Genomic DNA, 22474 nt, shown 5'->3' with positions numbered 1-22474 from the left:
GTGGCAGTAATGTGAATGGACCCTGCTGTGAACAGGCCCTAAAGGAAAGCAGTCCAGCTTGTGGGCATCGGGATGTGTCTTATTGATAGCTCGGGAGAGACTTCCATTTTCCATTGCTGGCCGCAGGTTTCACTTTAAATAACTAGACCAGAGGGGTGGCGACCCTAGTCAGTGAAGTGAGGAAGGGTAAAAACTCATTCTGTGTCCCATCGGGGAGATTATCCTTCACTTCCTGACCCGAAGACACAACAGGAAGTCAGAGCAAAGTTCCCCTTTAGTTAGCAAACTCCTCTTTAGACAGGGGTCCTCATTGGAACATTTCCCCCCTCAATTTTGGTCTTTTGTGGATTTTAGGAAATCCCATCAATTTCCATTTCGCCTCCAACCCTTCTAACCCTAGACCAGGGATCTCCAAACTACGGCCCCCCAGCTGTTGCGGAACTACATGTCCCAGGAGGCATTGTGAAACTTTGGCATTCACAGGCATGACTAGGCATGATGGGAATTGTAGTTCCTGAACAACTGGAGGGCCGTAGTTTGTAGTTCCCTGCCCTAGACACTTTAGGAAGTGATAGAAAATCCTCACTGATGCAAAGGGGAAATTCTCTTTAAATTGTCACAGAAACAGTTGCCCTCTTTGGAAGATAAAGTCGGGTCCATAAATATTGGGACATGGACACAATTCTAATCTTTTTGGCTCTATACACCACCACAATGGATTTGAAATGAAACAAACAAGATGTGCTTTAACTGCAGACTTTCAGCTTTAATTTGAGGGTATTTACATCCAAATCAGGTGAACGGTGTAGGAATTACAACAGTTTGTATATGTACATCCCACTTTTTAAGGGACCAAAAGTAATGGGACAATTGGCTGTTCAGCTGTTCCATGGCCAGGTGTGTGTTATTCCCTTATTATCCCATTTACAAGGAGCAAATAAAAGGTCCAGAGTTCATTTCAAGTGTGCTATTTGCACTTGGAATCTGTTGCTCTCAACTCTCAATATGAGATCCAAAGAGCTGTCACTATCAGTGAAGCAAGCCATCATTAGGCTGAAAAAACAAAACAAACCCATCAGAGAGATAGCAGAAACATTAGGTGTGGCCAAATCAACTGTTTGGAACATCCTTAAAAAGAAAGAACGCACAGGTGAGCTCAGCAACACCAAAAGACCCGGAAGACCATGGAAAACAACTGTGGTGGATGACCGAAGAATTCTTTCCCTGGTGAAGAAAACACCCTTCACAACAGTTGGCCAGACCAAGAACACTCTCCAGAAGGTAGGTGTATGTGTGTCAAAGTCAACAATCAAGAGAAGACTTCACCAGAGTGAATACAGAGGGTTCACCACAAGATGTAAACCATTGGTGAGCCTCAAAAACAGGAAGGCCAGATTAGAGTTTGCCAAACAACATCTAAAAAAGTCTTCACAGTTCTGGAACAACATCCTATGGACAGATGAGACCAAGATCAACTTGTACCAGAGTGATGGGAAGAGAAGAGTATGGAGAAGGAAAGGAACTGCTCATCATCCAAAGCATACCACCTCATCAGTGAAGCATGGTGGTGGTAGTGTCATGGCGTGGGCATGTATGGCTGCCAATGGAACTGGTTCTCTTGTATTTATTGATGATGTGACTGCTGACAAAAGCAGCAGGATGAATTCTGAAGTGTTTCGGGCAATATTATCTGCTCATATTCAGCAAAATGCTTCAGAACTCATTGGACGGAGCTTCACAGTGCAGATGGACAATGACCCGAAGCATACTGTGAAAGCAACCAAAGAGTTTTTTAAGGGAAAGAAGTGGAATGATATGCAATGGCCAAGTCAATCACCTGACCTGAATCCGATTGAACATGCATTTCACTTGCTGAAGACAAAACTGAAGGGAAAATGCCCCAAGAACAAGCGGGAACTGAAGACAGCAGCAGTAGAGGCCTGGCAGAGCATCACCAGGGATGAAACCCAACGTCTGGTGATGTCTATGCGTTCCAGACTTCAGGCTATAATTGACTGCAAAGGATTTCCAACCAAGTATTAAAAAGTGAAAGTTTGATGGATGATTGTTAATCTGTCCCATTACTTTTGGTCCCTTAAAAAGTGGGAGGCACATATACAAACTGTTGTAATTCCTACACCATTTACCTGATTTGGATGTAAATACCCTCAAATTAAAGCTGAAAGTCTGCAGGTAAAGCACATCTTGTTCGTTTCATTTCAAATCCATTGTGGTGGTGTACAGAGCCAAAAAGATTAGAATTGTGTCCATGTCCTAATATTTATGGACCTGACTGTATCCCGGACAGGGAGTCCAAGCTTTCCACCATTCAATTGTAAAAAAAACAAAAAATAATTTGACTTTAGATAGACTTTTTATCGAGAACAGCATGGGAGAGCGTCCTGACATTGGGAGTAATGTGTGTTAGAACCCCTGGCAGGGGCTTTGGGTTTGTGTTCATGACATCAGTATGAGAAACTTCTGAAACCAATCAGAATTCATTGTTATTTACATTCATCCTGCAGGTGACCTCCTTCTGACCTGCAGGTGACCTCCTAATCTGTAGTTAACCTTTTCTTATCTTGCAGTTGATATCTTTCTGGCCAGCAACTGACCTCCTTTTGACTGTAGTTGACCTCATTCTTGACCAGGAGATGACTTCCACTGACATGATGAAGTTGGCCTAAAAATAAGCGTGCAATGCAAAAAACTCCGGTGGGTGTAACAAGATGTCCGCTTGCCTCCCTTGCCACTGTGTGGACGAGTGCAGGGTGCAGCAAGATGGCGGCGACGGAACGTCACTTCCGTTACACATTCCGACGGGTCGCCGAATCTGACTGAAACACCGCCGACTGAACCTCAGAGTTGGCGGAAGTTCGTCACAGCTGTGTTAAGCGGGTCATGTGAACCCGGAAGCGGCTAAGTGTTATTGTTGTTGTCAGAGAGAGACCGAGATCTGAGAGACATGGGTTGCGACGGGGGAACCATTCCGAAGAGGCATGAGCTGGTGAAGGGACCCAAGAAGGTGGAGAAGGTGAGAGGAGGCTGCTGGAGGACTGTGGGGCCCAGTGTGAGGTCCCCTATGGGGTGTGTGAGGGGTGTCCTCTGTTACTATGTACTAATACTACCAGAGGAGGACTACAAGTCTCAGAGTCCTACCCTTTATTACTAACTACTAATACTACTAGAGGAGGACTACAAGTCCCAAAGTCCTACCCTTTATTACTATCTACTAATACTACTAGAGGAGGACTACAAGTCCCAGTGTCCTATCCTTTATTACTCTGTACTAATACTACCAGAGGAGGACTACAAGACCCAGAGTCCTATCCTTTATTACTATGTACTAATACCACTAGAGGAGGACTACAAGACCCAGAGTCCTATCCTTTATTACTATGTACTAATACTACTAGAGGAGGACTACAAGACCCAGAGTCATATCCTTTATTACTATGTACTAATACTACTAGAGGAGGACTACAAGACCCAGAGTCATATCCTTTATTACTATGTACTAATACTACTAGAGGAGGACTACAAGACCCAGAGTCATATCCTTTATTACTATGTACTAATACCACTAGAGGAGGACTACAAGACCCAGAGTCCTATCCTTTATTACTATGTACTAATACTACTAGAGGAGGACTACAAGACCCAGAGTCATATCCTTTATTACTATGTACTAATACTACTAGAGGAGGACTACAAGACCCAGAGTCCTATCCTTTATTACTATGTACTAATACTACTAGAGGAGGACTACAAGTCCCAGAGTCCTATCCGTTATTACTATGTACTAATACTACTAGAGGAGGACTACAAGACCCAGAGTCCTATCCTTTATTACTATGTACTAATACTACTAGAGGAGGACTACAAGTCCCAGAGTCCTATCCTTTATTACTATGTACTAATACTACTAGAGGAGGACTACAAGTCCCAGAGTCCTATCCTTTATTACTATGTACTAATACTACTAGAGGAGGACTACAAGTCCCAGAGTCCTACCCTTTATTACTATGTACTAATACTACTAGAGGAGGACTACAATTCCCAGTGTCCTATCCTTTATTACTATGTACTAATACTACTAGAGGAGGACTACAATTCCCAGTGTCCTATCCTTTATTACTATGTACTAATACTACTAGAGGAGGACTACAAGTCCCAGAGTCCTATCCTTTATTACTATCTACTAATACTACTAGAGGAGGACTACAAGTCCCAGAGTCCTATCCTTTATTACTATGTACTAATACTACTAGAGGAGGACTACAAGACCCAGAGTCCTATCCTTTATTACTATGTACTAATACTACTAGAGGAGGACTACAAGTCCCAGTGTCCTATCCTTTATTACTATGTACTAATACTACTAGAGGAGGACTACAAGTCCCAGTGTCCTATCCTTTATTACTATGTACTAATACTACTAGAGGAGGACTACAAGTCCCAGTGTCCTATCCTTTATTACTATGTACTAATACTACTAGAGGAGGACTACAAGACCCAGAGTCCTATCCTTTATTACTATGTACTAATACTACTAGAGGAGGACTACAAGTCCCAGAGTCCTATCCTTTATTACTCTGTACTAATACTACTAGAGGACTACAGGGCCCCTATAGGGTGTGTGGGGTATCCATGTCTTGTCACACTTTACTGCGTACTAATACATCCAGAGGAGGACTACATGTCCTAGCATCCCCCATCAACTATAACTACAGTGCCTTGCAAAAGTATTCACCCCTCTTGGCTTTTTACCCATTTTGTTACATTACAGCCTTTAGTTCAATGTTTTTTTAATCTGAATTATATGTGATGATCAGAACACAATAGTCTAAGTTAGTGAAGTAAAATTAGAAAAATATATACATAAAACTATTTTTCAGAAATAAAAAAACTGATAATTGTCATGTGCGTATGTATTCACCCCCTTTGTTATGAAGCCCATAAAAAGCTCTGGTGCAACCAATGACCTTCAGAAGTCTCATAATTAGTGAAATGATGTCCACCTGTGTGCAATCTAAGTGTCACATGACCTGTCATTACATAGACACACCTTTTTGAAAGGCCCCAGAGGCTGCAACACCTTAGCAAGAGGCACCACTAACCAAACACTGTCATGAAGACCAAGGAACTCTCCAAACAAGTAAAGGAAAATGTTGAGAAGTACAAGTCAGGGTTAGGTTATAAAAAAATATCCAAATCTTTGATGATCCCTAGGAGCACCATCAAATCTATCCTAACCAAATGGAAAGAACATGGCACAACAGCAAACCTGCCAAGAGACGACCGCACACCAAAACTCATGGACCGGGCAAGGAGGGCATTAGAGAGGCGGTACAGAGACCTAAGGTAACCCTGGAGGAGCTGCAGAGTTCCACAGCAGAGACTGGAGTATCTGTACATAGGACCACAATAAGCCGTACGCTCCATAGAGTTGGGCTTTATGGCAGAGTGGCCAGAAGAAAGACATTACTTTCAGCAAAAAACAAAATGGCACGTTCTGAGTTTGTGAAAAGGCATGTGGGAGACTCCCAAAATGTATGGAGGAAGGTACTCTGGTCTGATGAGACTAAAATTGAACTTTTTGGCCATCAAAGAAAACGCTATGTCTGGCGCAAACCCAACACATCACCCAAAGAACACCATCCCCACTGTGAAACATGGTGGTGGAAGCATCATGCTGTGGGGATGTTTTTCAGCAGTCGGGACTGGGAAACTGGTCAGAGTTGAGGGAAAGATGGATGGTGCTAAATACAGGGATATTCTTGAGCAAAACCTGTAGCACTCTGTGTGTGATTTGAGGCTAGGACAGAGGTTCACCTTCCAGCAGGACAATGACCCCAAACACACCGCTAAAGCAACACTTGAGTGGTTTAAGGGGGAAACATGTAAATGTGTTGGAATGGCCTAGTCAAAGCCCAGACCTCAATCTAATAGAAAATCTGTGGTCAGACTTAAAGATTGCTGTTCACAAGTGCAAACCATCCAACTTGGAAGGAGCTGGAGCAGTTTTGCCCGGAGTAATGGGCAAAAATCCCAGTGGAAAGATGTGGCAAGATCATAGAGACTTATCCAAAGTGACTTGGAGCTGTGATAGCCGCAAAAGGTGACTCTACAAAGTATTGACTTTAGGGGGGTGAATAGTTATGCACATTGACTTTTTCTGTTATTTTGTCCTATTTGTTGTTTGCCTTACAATTAAAAAAAAAAAAAAAACATCCTCAAAGTTGTGGGCATGTTCTGTAAATGAAATGATGCAAATCCTCAAACAATCCATGTTAGATCCAGGCTGTGAGGCAACAAAACACGGAAAATGCCAAGGGGGGTGAATACTTTTGCAAGGCACTGTATTTCTGCTATCAGAGGAGGATTGCAAGGCCCAGCATGACCTGTCAGAGCCCTATGGGGTATCTGTGTCCTGTCATCCAATACTATGTACTAAAGTAGCATGAAGAGGACTGAAAGTCTCAGCATGTCCTGTCAGAGATCCCCTCCCTCCCATAATCTGTATATAGTGATAAGCACCCTGGCCATCCATTTCTATGTAGCGGTGTAAATTAAGTAACACCACAAGTCCCAGAATGCCCTGCAGCAGAGAGTCCCCATCAGTGTGGGGACAACATGAGCTCAGTACATAGAAGAAACTGCATTGCCCATATAACTGCAGGAGACAGCACAGCTCCTATGTCAGCACCTTCATGTCCAGGGGCTCCTTTGTCTTTCAGATTGATAAGAATGCAGAGCTGGTCGCCCGCTGGTATTACTGCACCCTGAGCCAGGAGAAGCTGAAGAAGCCCATTGTGTCCTGTGAGCTGGGCAGGTAGGTCCTGTGTGGGGGTCATCATTGTGAGCTGGGTAGGTGGGTCCTGTGTGGGGGTCATTGTTGTGAGTTGGGTAGGTGGGTCCTGTGTGGGGTCATCATTGTGAGCTGGGTAGGTGGGTCCTGTGTGGGGGTCATTGTTGTGAGTTGGGTAGGTAGGTCCTGTGTGGGGTCATCATTGTGAGCTGGGCAGGTAGGTCCTGTGTGGGGTCATCATTGTGAGCTGGGTAGGTGGGTCCTGTGTGGGGTCATCGTTGTGAGCTGGGTAGGTGGGTCCTGTGTGGGGTCATCGTTGTGAGCTGGGTAGGTAGGTCCTGTGTGGGGTCATCATTGTGAGCTGGGCAGGTAGGTCCCGTGTGGGGTCATCATTGTGAGCTGGGTAGGTGGGTCCTGTGTGGGGTCATCGTTGTGAGCTGGGTAGGTGGGTCCTGTGTGGGGTTATCATTGTGAGCTGGGTAGGTGGGTCCTGTGTTGGGTTATCATTGTGAGCTGGGTAGGTAGGTCCTGTGTTGGGTTATCATTGTGAGCTGGGTAGGTGGGTCCTGTGTTGGGTTATCATTGTGAGCTGGGTAGGTGGGTCCTGTGTGGGGGTCATCATTATGAGCTGGGTAGGTGGGTCCTGTGTGGGGTCATCATTGTGAGCTGAGTAGGTAGGTCCTGTATGGGGTTGTCATTGTGAGCTGGGTAGGTAGGTCCTGTGTGGGGTCATCATTATGAGCTGGGTAAGTGGCTTTTGTGTGGGGGTCGTCATTGTGAGTTGGGTAGGTGGGTCCTGTGTGGGGGTCATCGTTGTGAGTTGGGTAGGTGGGTCCTGTGTGGGGGTCATCGTTGTGAGTTGGGTAGGTGGGTCCTGTGTGGGGACATCGTTGTGAGTTGGGTAGGTGGGTCCTGTGTGGGGGTCATCGTTGTGAGTTGGGTAGGTGGGTCCTGTGTGGGGGTCATCGTTGTGAGTTGGGTAGGTGGGTCCTGTGTGGGGGTCATCGTTGTGAGTTGGGTAGGTGGGTCCTGTGTGGGGTCATCGTTGTGAGTTGGGTAGGTGGGTCCTGTGTGGGGGTCATCGTTGTGAGTTGGGTAGGTGGGTCCTGTGTGGGGGTCATCGTTGTGAGTTGGGTAGGTGGGTCCTGTGTGGGGGTCATCGTTGTGAGTTGGGTAGGTGGGTCCTGTGTGGGGGTCATCGTTGTGAGTTGGGTAGGTGGGTCCTGTGTGGGGGTCATCGTTGTGAGTTGGGTAGGTGGGTCCTGTGTGGGGGTCATCGTTGTGAGTTGGGTAGGTGGGTCCTGTGTGGGGGTCATCGTTGTGAGTTGGGTAGGTAGGTCCTGTGTGGGGTCATCATTGTGAGTTGGGTAGGTGGGTCCTGTGTGGGGTCATCATTGTGAGCTGGGTAGGTGGGTCCTGTGTGGGGTCATCATTGTGAGCTGGGTAGGTGGGTCCTGTGTGGGGGTCATCATTGTGAGTTGGGTAGGTGGGTCCTGTGTGGGGGTCATTGTTGTGAGTTTAGGTGGTTCCTGTGGGGGGGTCATCGTTGTGAGTTGGGTAGGTGGGTCCTGTGTGGGGTCATCATTGTGAGCTGGGTAGGTGGGTCCTGTGTGGGGTCATCATTGTGAGTTGGGTAGGTGGGTCCTGTGTGGGGTCATCGTTGTGAGTTGGGTAGGTGGGTCCTGTGTGGGGGTCATCGTTGTGAGTTGGGTAGGTGGGTCCTGTGTGGGGGTCATCGTTGTGAGTTGGGTAGGTGGGTCCTGTGTGGGGGTCATCGTTGTGAGTTGGGTAGGTGGGTCCTGTGTGGGGTCATCATTGTGAGTTGGGTAGGTGGGTCCTGTGTGGGGTCAGTGACCAGTAGGTAAGCGGTTAGAATAAAGCGGTTTGTGGTGGTTGTTTTTCCTCTCATTGTTTTTGTCCTCACACAGGCTGTACAATAAAGATGCCGTCATTGAATTCCTGCTGGACAAATCTCCAGACAAGCCTCATGGCGATTCCGCGGGTCACATCAAGAGCATGAAGGTACTGACACCCCTCTTCCCTGACATTGTATCTGTCTTTTTAGGAAATTGTATTAAAGTGAAACTACACTCTATCTGAGCACCACGAAAACTATTATAATTTTTATTATAAAACTAATATAAGCTATTCATTTTAAATATTCAAATCAAACTCCAGCATCCATCCGTGTCTCCTTGCTTTTTTGATTTTTTTTTTTTTTTTTGAGAAATCACTTTAAAAAACACTTCTCCCCATTTCTAGCCACAGCCATGTTGAGTAAGGGCAGATCACTCATGTAACATTTACTTCCTGAAATCCATCTGCCCTTAGTTCGGGCACAAGGGTGTGCTTAGCTGAGAAAGCCCCCTCCTCCAGATGATTTTGGCCTGGGCCAGAAACCAGGAGGTAACTGAAGAAATGTGGGGGAGCTGGTGGATATTAGAGACCTTGCGCTCCTCCACCTTCTGTTTGAGGATGTCCCACAGATTATCAATAGGGTTTAGGTCTGGAGACATGCTTGGCCAGTCCATCACCTTTACCCTCAGCTTCTTTAGCAAGGCAGTGGTCGTCTTGGAGGTGTGTTTGGGGTGGTTATCATGTTGGAATACTGCCCTGCGGCCCAGTCTCCGCAGGGAGGGGATCATGCTCTGCTTCAGTATATCACAGTACATGTTGGCATTCATGGTTCCCTCAATGATCTGTAGCTCCTCAGTGCCGGCAGCACTCATGCAGCCCCAGACCATGACACTCCCACCACCATGCTTGACTGTAGACAAGACACACTTGTCTTTGTCCTCCTCACCTGGTTGCCCCCACACACGCTTGTCACCATCTGAACCAAATAAGTTTATCTTGGTCTCATCAGACCACAGGACATGGTTCCAGTAATCCATGTCCTTAGTCTGCTTGTCTTCAGCAAACTGTTTGCAGGCTTTATTGTGCTTCATCTTTAGAAGAGGCTTCCTTCTGGGACAACAGCCAAGCAGACCAATTTGATGCAGTGTGCGGCGTATGGTCTGAGCACTGACAGGCTGACCCCCCCACCCCTACAACCTCTGCAGCAATGCTGGCAGCACTCATACGTCTATTTCCCAAAGACAACCTCTGGATATGACACTGAGCACGTGACCTCAACTTCTTTGGTGGACCATGGTGAGGCCTGTTCTGAGTAGAACCTGTCCTGTTATACCGCTGTATGGTCTTGTCCACCGTACTGCAGATCAGTTTCAGGGTCTTGGCAATCTTCTTATAGCCTAGGCCATCTTTATGTAGAGCAACCATTCTTTTTATCAGATTCTCAGAGAGTTCTTTGCCATGAGGTGCCATGTTGAACTTCCAGTGACCAGTATGAGGGAGTGAGAGCGATAACACCAAATTTAACACACCTGCTCCCCATTCACACCTGAGACCTTGTAACACTAATGAGTCACATGACACCGGGGAGGGAAAATGGCTAATTGGGCCCAATTTGGACATTTTCACTTAGGGGTGTACTGACTTTTATTGCCAGCGGTTTAGACATTAATGGCTGTGTGTTGAGTTATTTTGAGGGGACAGCAAATTTACACTGTTATACAAGCTGTACACTCACTACTTTACATTGTAGACAAGTGTCATTTCTTCAGTGTTGTCACATGAAAAGATAGAATAAAACATTTACACAAATGTGAGGGGTGTACTTACTTTTGTGAGATGCTGTATATATAAAATATATTTGGGGGTTCTAAGTCATTTTGTAGCAAAAAAAAAAAAGACAGATTTTGTACGGCCAGGAAAGGTGTGGTCCTTAAGTGGATATCTTAGCAGAACATAGAAGAGTCTTTGACTGATATAGAGAATTATTGTCTCTCACGTTTAATTATTGTAGATTGTAGTAGAGCTTCACTTTGTGTCTGTTGTTTTTCAGAACATCATTGAATTGAATCTGAGTGACAATCCAGCATGGATGGGGGACAAAGGCAACACCAAAGGGGACACATACGACGAGCAGCGCGCACAGTTTATCTGCCCAGTGGTTGGACTGGAAATGAACGGCAAACACAGGTAGATATTTCGGTCCAAGATCAACCCCGGGCAGAAATAAATTTTTTTTATTTTCACTGTATTTACTAAGAGCTCCTTTTGTGTAGGGGAAAGAAGACACAATTTTTCTTCCCTGATCCTGCGCTCCCCTTGCAATTTAGTGGTGGTTTGTCCTTCGATGTCCTCAGATTCAGAGCAAGGTTATTACTCTTCTCTGGTCTGGATGATATCAGAACCCTAGAGAGCAGGGATGCAGGATCAGCGGGGAGGATCAGGTAAGTATATCTCCTTTTACTGTTCCTCTAGACTAGTGGTCTCCAAACTGTGGCCCTTTGCTTGTTTGTATCCAGCCCTTGAAGCAGTATTTCATTCACTGACACCAAGGGGCACAAGTCCTCCCAATGACACCAATGCTGGGTACCAGTTCCTGCCAATGACACCAACAATGAGGCTCAGTTCCTGCCAATGACACCAACAATGAGGCCCAGTTCCTGCCAATGACACCAACAATGAGGCCCAGTTCCTGCCAATGACACCAACAATGAGGCCCAGTTCCTGCCAATGACACCAACAATGAGGCCCAGTTCCTGCCAATGACACCAACAATGAGGCCCAGTTCCTGCCAATGACACCAACAATGAGGCCCAGTTCCTGCCAATGACACCAACAATGAGGCCCAGTTCCTGCCAATGACACCAACAACGAGGCTCAGTTCCTGCCAATGACACCAACAATGTTGCACAGTTCTTCCCATTGACACCATCAATAGTGCCCAATTACACCAATGATGGGGTGCAATTCCTTCCAATGATGCCAACGCTGGGGCACAGTTCCTGCCAATGACACCAACAATGAGGCCCAGTTCCTGTCAATGACACCACCAATGGGGCCCAATGACACCAATGATGGGACACAATTCCTCTCACTAAAACCAAAGATGGGGCACTGTTTACTTCAACTGATGCAGGGACATTTTCTACTCCCAATGGCCACAGTGTGCAGACGTCAGCTGGAAGGAGAGAAAGAGAGGGAAGAGCAGAGATTTCCGCTGACGTCATCCCGCTGTGAACACTGCAGAGGGAGGGGCCACAGACGTCAGCTGGGAGGAGAGGAAAACAGGGAAATGCGGAGATCCCCACTGACGTCATCCCGCTCTGAACACTGCAGAGGGAGGGGCCGCAGATGTCAGCCGGGAGGAGAGGGAAGAGCTGAGATCCCCACTGACGTCAGCCCGCTCCAAGCACTGAAGAGGGAGGGCCAGGAGTAGTGGAGAAGACCTCCGGCGGGTCAGCGGCGGCTGTGGATGGGGATTTTGCATGATCGTTGCAGGGGGGGACGGGACACTGCATCTTATGCCAGTGGGGTCATTTTACAAAGCGGATTATATATATATAATTTTTTTTTTTTTTTTTTTCTTATGAACTTTACTAGGTCTTATTTTCGGGGTAGGGCTTGTATTGCAGCCCTCCCTGATAATCACGCTAGGTCTTATTTTCGGGGTAGGGCTTATTTCCGGGGGAAGCACGGTAGCTATACCTGCAAAAGGGGCCGGCCTGAAGTCATCTAGCAGGATGTAGTTTTCTGACTAAAGTTCCACTTTAATATTCAAACAAGCTCTGCCGTCCATTCAGGTCCCCATGCTTTTATTTTGTTGAGAAATCATTGTGAACACCCCCCCCCCCCCCCCCAATGAGTAAAGGCAGATGATTCATGTAGTATTTACTTCCTGGAATCAATCTGCCCTTAGCTCAGGCATACAGACAGGAGGGTGTACTTAGCGGAGAAAGCCCTTCAGAACATCAGATGTCAAGAGTCCCCCACCCTCCCCTAAATCACAATTCACCCCCTTCCCTTATCTTGTGCTGCTGCTGGAGACTGCTGAGATCAGGGGGAGGTGGAGACAAGAGGTTGCTGCAGCTGCACAGAGAGGCGTAGGATCTATAGGAGGAGATCTGTTCTCAATGCTGAGACCAGGGGAGGCGGAGACAAGGTCGCTGCGGCTGCACAGAAAGGCGTAGGATCTATAGGAGAAGATCTGTTCTCAATGCTGAGACCAGGGGAGGTGGAGACGAGGTCGCTGCGGCTGCACAGAGAGGCGTAGGATCTATAGGAGAAGATCTGTTCTCAATGCTGAGACCAGGGGAGGCGGAGACAAGGTTGCTGCGGCTGCACAGAAAGGCGTAGGATCTATAGGAGAAGATCTGTTCTCAATGCTGAGACCAGGGGAGGTGGAGACGAGGTCGCTGTGGCTGCACAGAGAGGCGTAGGATCTATAGGAGAAGATCTGTTCTCAATGCTGAGACCAGGGGAGGCGGAGACAAGGTTGCTGCGGCTGCACAGAAAGGCGTAGGATCTATAGGAGAACATCTGTTCTCAATGCTGAGACCAGGGGAGGCGGAGACAAGGTTGCTGCGGCTGCACAGAAAGGCGTAGGATCTATAGGAGAAGATCTGTTCTCAATGCTGAGACCAGGGGAGGTGGAGACGAGGTCGCTGCGGCTGCACAGAGAGGCTTAGGATCTATAGGAGAAGATCTGTTCTCAATGCTGAGACCAGGGGAGGCGGAGACAAGGTTGCTGCGGCTGCACAGAAAGGCGTAGGATCTATAGGAGAAGATCTGTTCTCAATGCTGAGACCAGGGGAGGTGGAGACGAGGTCGCTGCGGCTGCACAGAGAGGCGTAGGATCTATAGGAGAAGATCTGTTCTCAATGCTGAGACCAGGGGAGGCGGAGACAAGGTTGCTGCGGCTGCACAGAAAGGCGTAGGATCTATAGGAGAAGATCTGTTCTCAATGCTGAGACCAGGGGAGACGGAGACAAGGTTGCTGCGGCTGCACAGAAAGGCGTAGGATCTATAGGAGAAGATCTGTTCTCAATGCTGAGACCAGGGGAGGCGGAGACGAGGTCGCTGCGGCTGCACAGAAAGGTGTAGGATCTATAGAAGGAGATCTGTTCTCTCTGCTGAATGCTGAGACCAGGGGAGGTGGAGACAAGAGGTCACTGCGGCTGCGCAGAAAGGCGTAGGATCTATAGGAGGAGATCTGTTCTCAATGCTGAGACTAGGGGAGGCGGAGACCAGGTCGCTGCGGCTGCACAGAAAGGTGTAGGATCTATAGGAGGAGATCTGTTCTCTCTGCTGAATGCTGAGACCAGGGGAGGTGGAGACAAGAGGTTGCTGCAGCTGCACAGAAAGGTGTAGGATCTATAGGAGGAGATCTGTTCTCTCTGCTGAATGCTGAGACCAGGGGAGGCGGAGACAAGGTCGCTGCGGCTGCACAGAAAGGTGCAGGATCTATAGGAGGAGATCTGTTCTCCTCTCTGCTGCCGACTGTTGAGATTAGGGGGGGGGGGGGTACAGAGACGAGCCTCTCTGTGGCTGTAGGAAGGGGGTGCTGAAGCTACAGGAGAGAAATGCGAGGGCCACATGAAGAGACCTGGTGGGCCGGAGTCGGCCCGTGGGCCTTGTGTTGGACACATGAGGTACAATTGAAAACTGGAGGGTTTTGATTTAAAAATTGCATTAGCATGTTGATGAGGCGGGGAGGGAGGAACCAGGGAAGGCAAAATATAATCAGCTTTATATGACGACTATAGAGACAAATGTAAATCGCCATCGTATGTGATAACCAGCTGTTATTGGCGCCGTTCTGCTGCATCTAGCAGGTAGGGAGGCGGTGTCACTTGTGTAATATGGTTTTGTTTGAGTGTTTTATTATAGAGGAAGTTGTCTGCCCTGATATATTCCATGTCTTTGTTCCTCTCCACAGATTCAGTGTGCTGAGACAGTGCGGCTGTGTGTTCTCTGAGCGCGCCCTGAAGGAGATCAAGACCGACGTCTGTCACAAGGTAAAGGGACCTGCCAAAGTTCTGGTTTATCCCACGGTGACAGAAGTCACTCGCCAATTTTTTTCTCCTAATGTATCCTTGAGAAAGGAATTTTGGCAGGTAGACAGGATGGTTTTCATTCCAACAGGTACTGTCTCTGATACACCTTATTACTTACACCGGACACTTTATTAGGTACACCTTGCTAGTACCGGGTTGGACCACCTTTTGCCTTCATTCTTGGTGGCATAGATACAACAAGGTGTTGGAAACCTTCCTCAGAGATTTTGCTCCATAGTGACATGATAACATCACACAGTTGCTGCAGATTTGTCAGCTGCACATCCATGATGCCAATCTCCACATTCCACCACAACCTAAAGTTTTCTATTGGATGAGATGTGGTGAATGTGGCGGCCATTGGAGTACAGTGACCTCATTGTCCAGTGGTGAGATGATTGGAGCTTTGTGACATGGTGCATTATCCTGCTGGAAGGAGCCATCAGAAGATGGGAACACTGTAGTCATAAAGGGATGGACATGGTCAGCAACAATACTCAGGTAGGACGTGGTGTTTAAAACATGACCACCACCAGCCAGAACCGGTGATACCCCATCCCCCACACCATTACACCCCCACCACCAACCTGAACTGGTAAAACAAGGCAGGATGGATCCATGCGCCAAATTCTGACCCCACCATCTGAATGTCGGAGCTGAAATCCAGACTCATCAGACCAGGCAACGTTTTTCCAATCTTCTATTGTCCAGTTTTGGTGATCCTGTGCCAATTGTAGCCTCAGTTTCCTGTTCTTAGCTGACAGGAGTGGCATCCAGTGTGGTCTTCTGCTGCTGTAGCCCATCTGCTTCAAGGTTGGATGTGTTGTGCGTTCAGAGATGGTATTCTGCATACCTTGGGTGTAACAAAGGGTTATTTGAGTTACTGTTGTCTTTCTATCATCTGGAACCAGTCTGCCCATTCTCCTCTGACCACAACAAGGCATTTCCCTCCACACAACTGCCGATCACTGGATATTTTCTCTTTTTCCCACCATTCTATGTAAATCCTGAGAGATTGTTGTGTGTGAAAATCCCAGAAATACTCAGACCAGCCCGTCTACCAACAACAACTATGCCGCATTCAAAGTCACTTCAATCCCCTTTCTTCCCCCATTCTGATGCTCGGTTTGAACCTCAGCAAGTCGTCTTCACTGCGTCTAGATGCCTAAATGCATTGAGTCGCTGCCATGTGATTGGCTGATTAGCAATTTGCGTTACCAGGCAATTGAACAGGTGTACCTATTAAAGTGGCCGGTGAGTGTATATCTAATTTCTCACCATTAAAGTAGAGATTACTCCAAACTTTAACCTGATTCCACCTGCGTAACACCTAAAGATTAGGCTTCAAAGTGGTACTAAACCCATCGATTTAACAGTTTTAAAAAAAGCAGTTACATCCGGGCATTTGCCGTAAATGCTAACTGTCGTATTGGTTGTGCTCTCAAACTGTCAAATGTCTGGAGTCATAACTGATCACATGTGCAGCACCAAGTTACACATCAAACGTTACACACATAGGTTGGACTTGATGGACTTGTGTCTTTTTTCATCTTCACCTACTATGTAACTATGTAAAAACAGAGGCCAAGATGGCCGCTTTCTTGATTGAAAATGATAGGAGGGCATAGTTCCGCAATAGCACCACCCATAGACAACACTGGGCAGCCAAAGTTTTCTCTGCTGAGAGCGTGCACACTGCCCGCTCCTATCACAGAGACCAAGCTATCAAAGGCCGCTTTTGGTCCTCACTAACGATCGGTAGCCGGCAGGACCGGTTGCTGTGCATGTGACAGCCGGTCACATGATCGCTGATCCTTCACGCCCTCCTGGGTTTACAGACCCTAATAAAGGGACACTGGGGCTGGGTTGGGAAGGGGTTAGGAATCATTAGTGTTTCTATATGAATATGGTTCTTATTATTCAACCTAGCCTCTAATGAGAGTGCCATTTCCCCCATGGTTTCTGTTTCAAACTGACCACTCTAATCACAGAAGCAGATCCATGCTGGTGTGGTCAGTTTGCATCCATGAAATCAGTGCTGGGAGTTGTAGGATGCCATGCTGACACGTGGCATGCCAGTACCTTCCTTGGTCAGCCTTGTGGCCATACCCCTGCCCAGCACTCAGGGGCGGGCCCGTCCATTAAGGGCGCAAGGGCGCCGCCCCCTGTCCATTGCAGCCTTGCCTATCCATGCGTCTGGCCCCTTTCAGGACACCGGTCCATTGATTCCAATGTGGCAGGCTTTTTTTTTTTTTTTTGAAGCATCGGTTAGAGCCTGAGGCTCTAATAGACTTCGATATATACGGTGGGCTCGGGTCGCAGAGAGTGTTAAAACAGCGAATAAATATTCACTGTTGTAACACTGATCCTCCTCGGAAGTGGGAAGCGGGTTTTGACTCCGGTCACCCGAATGGCTGAAAGGACTGGCGATTTTCTATTGGATGCCTAGGAGGAAGAGGGGAGGAGCTGGAAGCCACCATAGAGGAGAGGACTCAGAGCCGAGCCGCTGCTCTGCCACCCGCCATGATTGGGTAAGCGGACCCACTGGCAAACAGCGGGGGGGGGGGTGTTTGATGTGTGGTTGTATGCCCCCTCCACAAAAACACCAGCTACCGCTACCGGCACTACTCTTGTGTGTTTGGCAGCCCTGCTGTCATAACTGCAGCTGCATCTGAGGGGGGAATATACTGCCACGCCCAAATCTATGGTGAGGTGGGACTGACAAACAAAAAAAAAAAGAAATGTGTGTGTGTGTGTATATATGTGTGTGTGTGTGTGTGTATGTATGTATGTATGTGTATATATATATATATATATATATATATATATATATATAAAATATATTTGGCCCCATAGAATACTAATTGCTCTATTATAATGGCCTTCTAATGTAGTGTGTTCACAAATACTTTAACTAGGCAGTTATGTCTATAATAAAGTAAAACTGCGCTAGTGAAAAACAAAAGTGAATCTCCACCACCTTGGGTACACCAACAAAAGTCTTACCAGATATATATGACTCTCAAAATGTATAGAAAAGTCCTATATTGCATGATGTAACAGCAGTGATTTAATAGGCAGGGCTCAGGCTTCCATAGCAGAACCACCAACAGAAACATGTTTTTATATCACATATTTCTTCTCAGTTTGGCGTCCCACAAGCACCATGTCAAAAGAAGAAAGGAGACTATACACTCCACGTTTAGTATAAAATCCTACGAAATGATTTATTAAAACAAAATAATTGCACTTACATATGTTAAAGCTTCAACAGCGCTGTAAACGGATGTATAATTCAGGCTGAATCACACTTCGGGGACGCCCGGTTGCCTGATGACGTCACCGCATGTAGCTCCCCCTACGCGTTTCGTCAGAGTTGACCTCTTCCTGGGCAATTATGGACAACTTTGACAATCAGCTTGGCTGCCTTTTTGCCAATTATCACAACTTATGTTGCTTTCAGAAAGGGCAGAGGACGTTTCCACTTGTTTTTTGTGAATGGGAGGAAAATGTGTTGCCCCTTGAAACCGATCTAAACCTGTTTTTTTTTTTTTGCTGTATCGCAGACGTTTTTGTGATTTTTAACCCTATAGTGCCAAGGGGGTCATTCATGCCTAGAGGCCCAAGGCAAATTTAACAGTGACAACCTGACAGACAACTCTGACTAATTTGGATACCTAAGTATGTTTTATGGGCATGTGCAATTAGTTTCGTCCCTGAATCAGTTTTTTAACGAATTTCGTTAATGCTGCTATTTCCCAATTATCAAATTTAACGAAAACCTGTTTTTTTTAAAGAAATTTTTCTGAATATTCGTAAATTAGAAAATTGGTCATTTGAATTCCGAAAATTAGAAAACCCGAAAATTAAAAAAATCTGAAATAATAGCGAACTAACTAATGACTTAAATGCTAACTATTAAATTATAGGTATTGGAATTTCCTTTCAAATTTGGCTGTTGGTGAACAAATACGAATTTATCCGAAATTTATAAACTATACGAAATAACGAATGCCGTATCTACGAATGAAACGTAACAAATTAATAATAATTAATGATTTATTATATTATTATTTATTATTCGTTCCATTCCATTTGTTTAGACGCGGCAATCTTTATTTCGGATAATTCGTAACTTCGGATAAATTCGTATTGGTTACATTCACTAACAGCTAAATTTTGAAAGGAAATTCAAATACCTATCATTTTTAATAGTTAAGTTGTTATTAGTTAGAAAATCCAAAAAATCGAATTGGCTAACTAATAACAACTTAACTATTAAATTATAGGTATTGGAATTTCCTTTCAAAATTTGTCTGTTTAGTGAACGTAACGATTACGAATTTATCCGAAGTTACAAATTATCTGAAATGACGAATGCTGCATCTAAACAAATGGAATGGAATAAATAATTAAAAATCATTATTATTATTATTATTATTAATAATTTGTTCCGTTTCATTCGTAGATGCGGCATTCGTTATTTCGGATAATTTGTAACTTCGGATAAATTCGTATTCGTTCCGTTCACTAAACAGCCAAATTTTGAAAGGAAATTTCAGTACCTATAATTTTCATAGTTAAGTTGTTAATAGCTATTTCGATGTTTCGGATTTTCTTTCTTATTTTCGAAATTACGAATTTTGATCATAACAAATGACCTGCAAAACGAAAAAAAAAAAAAAAAACGAATAAAATGAACACATTTTTTCGACAGTGCATATGTCTAATGTTTTATATGTAAATGTAGCCACCTTAGAACAGGAAGTCTAAGAACATCAGAAAAAAAATCGAGAGAGATACAGAGAGAGAGAGATACAGAGAGAGAGAGAGATACAGAGAGAGAGAGAGATACAGAGAGAGAGAGAGATACAGAGAGAGAGAGAGAGATACAGAGAGAGAGAGAGATACAGAGAGAGAGAGAGATAAGAGATACAGAGAGAGAGAGAGATAAGAGATACAGAGAGAGAGATAAGAGATACAGAGAGAGAGAGAGAGAGAGAGAGAGAGATACAGAGAGAGAGATACAGAGAGAGAGAGATACGAGATACAGAGAGAGAGATACAGAGAGAGAGAGATACGAGATACAGAGAGAGAGAGAGATACAGAGAGAGAGAGATACAGAGAGAGAGACGAGATACAGAGAGAGAGAGAGATACAGAGAGAGAGAGATACAGAGAGAGAGACGAGATACAGAGAGAGAGAGAGATACAGAGAGAGAGACGAGATACAGAGAGAGAGAGCGAGATACAGAGAGAGGGGGAGAGATACAGAGAGAGAGGGAGAGATACGGAGAGAGATACAGAGAGAGGGAGAGAGATACAGAGAGAGGGAGAGAGATACAGAGAGAGGGAGAGAGATACAGAGGGAAAGAGATACAGAGGGTGAGATACAGAGATAGAGGGTGAGATACAGAGATAGAGGGTGAGATACAGAGATAGAGGGTGAGATACAGAGATAGAGGGTGAGATACAGAGGGAGAGAGATACAGAGAGTGAGCGAGAGATACAGAGTGAGCGAGAGATACAGAGATTCAGTTCATTTTATTCACAGATTCACTTTATATTGTCACTTCCCTTGAGGAGGGGTGGCTGATACAGTATATATTTATTCTACTGAGCACTTGAATGGTTGGTATTCACCTACTTATTTTCATATTTTAGATACTGATGTTCTCTTTGATGTACTTCTGTATGGTGTTAGTTTTCCGAAGGTTATAATTTTTTCTGGCCTTGAATATATGTGTTTGGAATCCACTTTATCTACTTTATCCTTTATCTTAGATGATTACGGCTATGGTTTTTAATTGTCTGATTGTTACTGATTGATAGAGTAGCGCCACATATTTTTATTTTAATATTCTTTCCTGGGGGAACTGAGTGGACCCATCTATGTTGGCAGCTCTCTATCGGTTACCTTACCGTCAGTTTCAGAGTCCTTTGTTCACACTGTGGTTTTTGCGCACTAGTTCCCATTTACTTATATGTAAATGGAGCCACCTTAGAACAGGAAGTCTGAGAACATCAGAAAAAAAATCGAGAGAGATACAGAGAGAGAGAGATACAGAGAGAGAGAGAGAGATACAGAGAGAGAGAGATACAGAGAGAGAGAGATACAGAGAGAGAGAGATACGAGATACAGAGAGAGAGAGATACGAGATACAGAGAGAGAGAGAGAGAGAGAGATACAGAGAGAGAGAGAGATACAGAGAGAGAGAGAGATACAGAGAGAGAGAGATACAGAGAGAGAGAGATACAGAGAGAGAGAGAGATACGAGATACAGAGAGAGATACAGAGAGAGAGAGAGATACGAGATACAGAGAGAGATACAGAGAGAGGGGGAGAGATACAGAGAGAGGGGGAGAGATACAGAGAGAGGGGGAGAGATACAGAGAGAGGGGGAGAGATATAGAGGGAGAGATACAGAGAGAGGGGGAGAGATATAGAGGGAGAGATACAGAGAGAGGGGGAGTGAGAGATACAGAGAGTGAGAGATGCAGAGAGTGAGAGATGCAGAGAGTGAGAGGGATACAGAGAGAGAGAGAGATACAAAGAGAGGGATACAGAGAGATACAGAGAGAGAGATACAGAGAGAGATACAGAGAGACGCACCTTCTATGCATTTATTTTATTTAAAAAAAAAAAAAAAGTGAGTTTAGTGTCACTTTAAAGTGATTCTAAAGGCATAAGGTGTTTTTTATCCATTGCCCTACAGGACCCTTGTAGCATTGCAAGGAAAGTCTCATGAGGCATTGCAAGGTTTACAGTATGCAAACATGACTCCCCAAAGGCAGAGGCATGATGGGACTTGTAGTTCCACAACAGCTGGAGGACCACAGGTGGGACGATCTTAATACAGTAATGGCTGATGTATTTTGGGAGTGTATTAGGCTGATGAAGTTTGCTTGGAAGCAATGACCTCTCTGCCTCATAGTTACATAGTTACATAGTAGGTGAGGTTGAAAAAAGACACAAGTCCATCAAGTCCAACCTATGTGTGTGATTATGTGTCAGTATTACATTACATATCCCTGTATATTGCGGTCATTCAGGTGATTATCTAATAGTTTCTTGAAGCTATCAATGCTCCCCGCTGAGACCACCGCCTGTGGAAGGGAATTCCACATCCTTGCCGCTCTTACAGTAAAGAACCCTCTACGTAGTTTAAGGTTAAACCTCTTTTCTTCTAATTGTAATGAGTGGCCACGAGTCTTATTAAACTCTCTTCTGCGAAAAAGTTTTATCCCTATTGTGGGGTCACCAGTACAGTATTTGTAAATTGAAATCATATCCCCTCTCAAGCGTCTCTTCTCCAGAGAGAATAAGTTCAGTGCTCGCAACCTTTCCTCATAACTAAGATCCTCCAGACCCTTTATTAGCTTTGTTGCCCTTCTTTGTACTCGCTCCATTTCCAGTACGTCCCTCCTGAGGACTGGTGCCCAGAACTGGACAGCATACTCCAGGTGCGGCCGGACCAGAGTCTTGTAGAGCGGGAGAATTATCGTTTTATCTCTGCAGTTGATCCCCTTTTTAATGCCAATATTCTGTTTGCTTTATTAGCAGCAGCTTGGCATTGCATGCCATTGCTGAGCCTATCATCCACTAGGACCCCAAGTCCTTTTCCATCCTAGATACCCCCAGAGGTTCTCCCCCCAGTCTATAGATTGCATTCATATTTTTGCCACCCAAATGCATTATTTTACATTTTTCTACATTGAACCTCATTTGCCATGTAGTCGCCCACCCCATTAATTTG

General features: G+C 45.4%; 1 protein-coding gene across 1 annotated transcript in view; it reads left to right on the top strand.

The window, feature by feature from the left end:
* The first annotated feature begins 2886 nt into the window (after positions 1-2886).
* The window catches only part of RTF2 (replication termination factor 2), a 56844-nt gene continuing 37256 nt past the window's right edge, over positions 2887-22474 (top strand). Inside the window, exons 1-5 of the mRNA XM_073607219.1 lie at positions 2887-3034; positions 6741-6835; positions 8740-8833; positions 10719-10855; positions 14601-14679. Coding sequence (XP_073463320.1) covers positions 2966-3034; positions 6741-6835; positions 8740-8833; positions 10719-10855; positions 14601-14679 — 474 coding nt within the window. The 5' untranslated portion in view covers positions 2887-2965. The remainder of the gene's footprint in view (positions 3035-6740; positions 6836-8739; positions 8834-10718; positions 10856-14600; positions 14680-22474) is intronic.

Source organism: Aquarana catesbeiana, linkage group LG12, assembly GCF_042186555.1.
Source record: "Aquarana catesbeiana isolate 2022-GZ linkage group LG12, ASM4218655v1, whole genome shotgun sequence".
Classification (NCBI taxonomy): Eukaryota; Metazoa; Chordata; class Amphibia; order Anura; family Ranidae; genus Aquarana; species Aquarana catesbeiana.
This window is presented reverse-complemented; position numbering and strand designations above follow the sequence as displayed.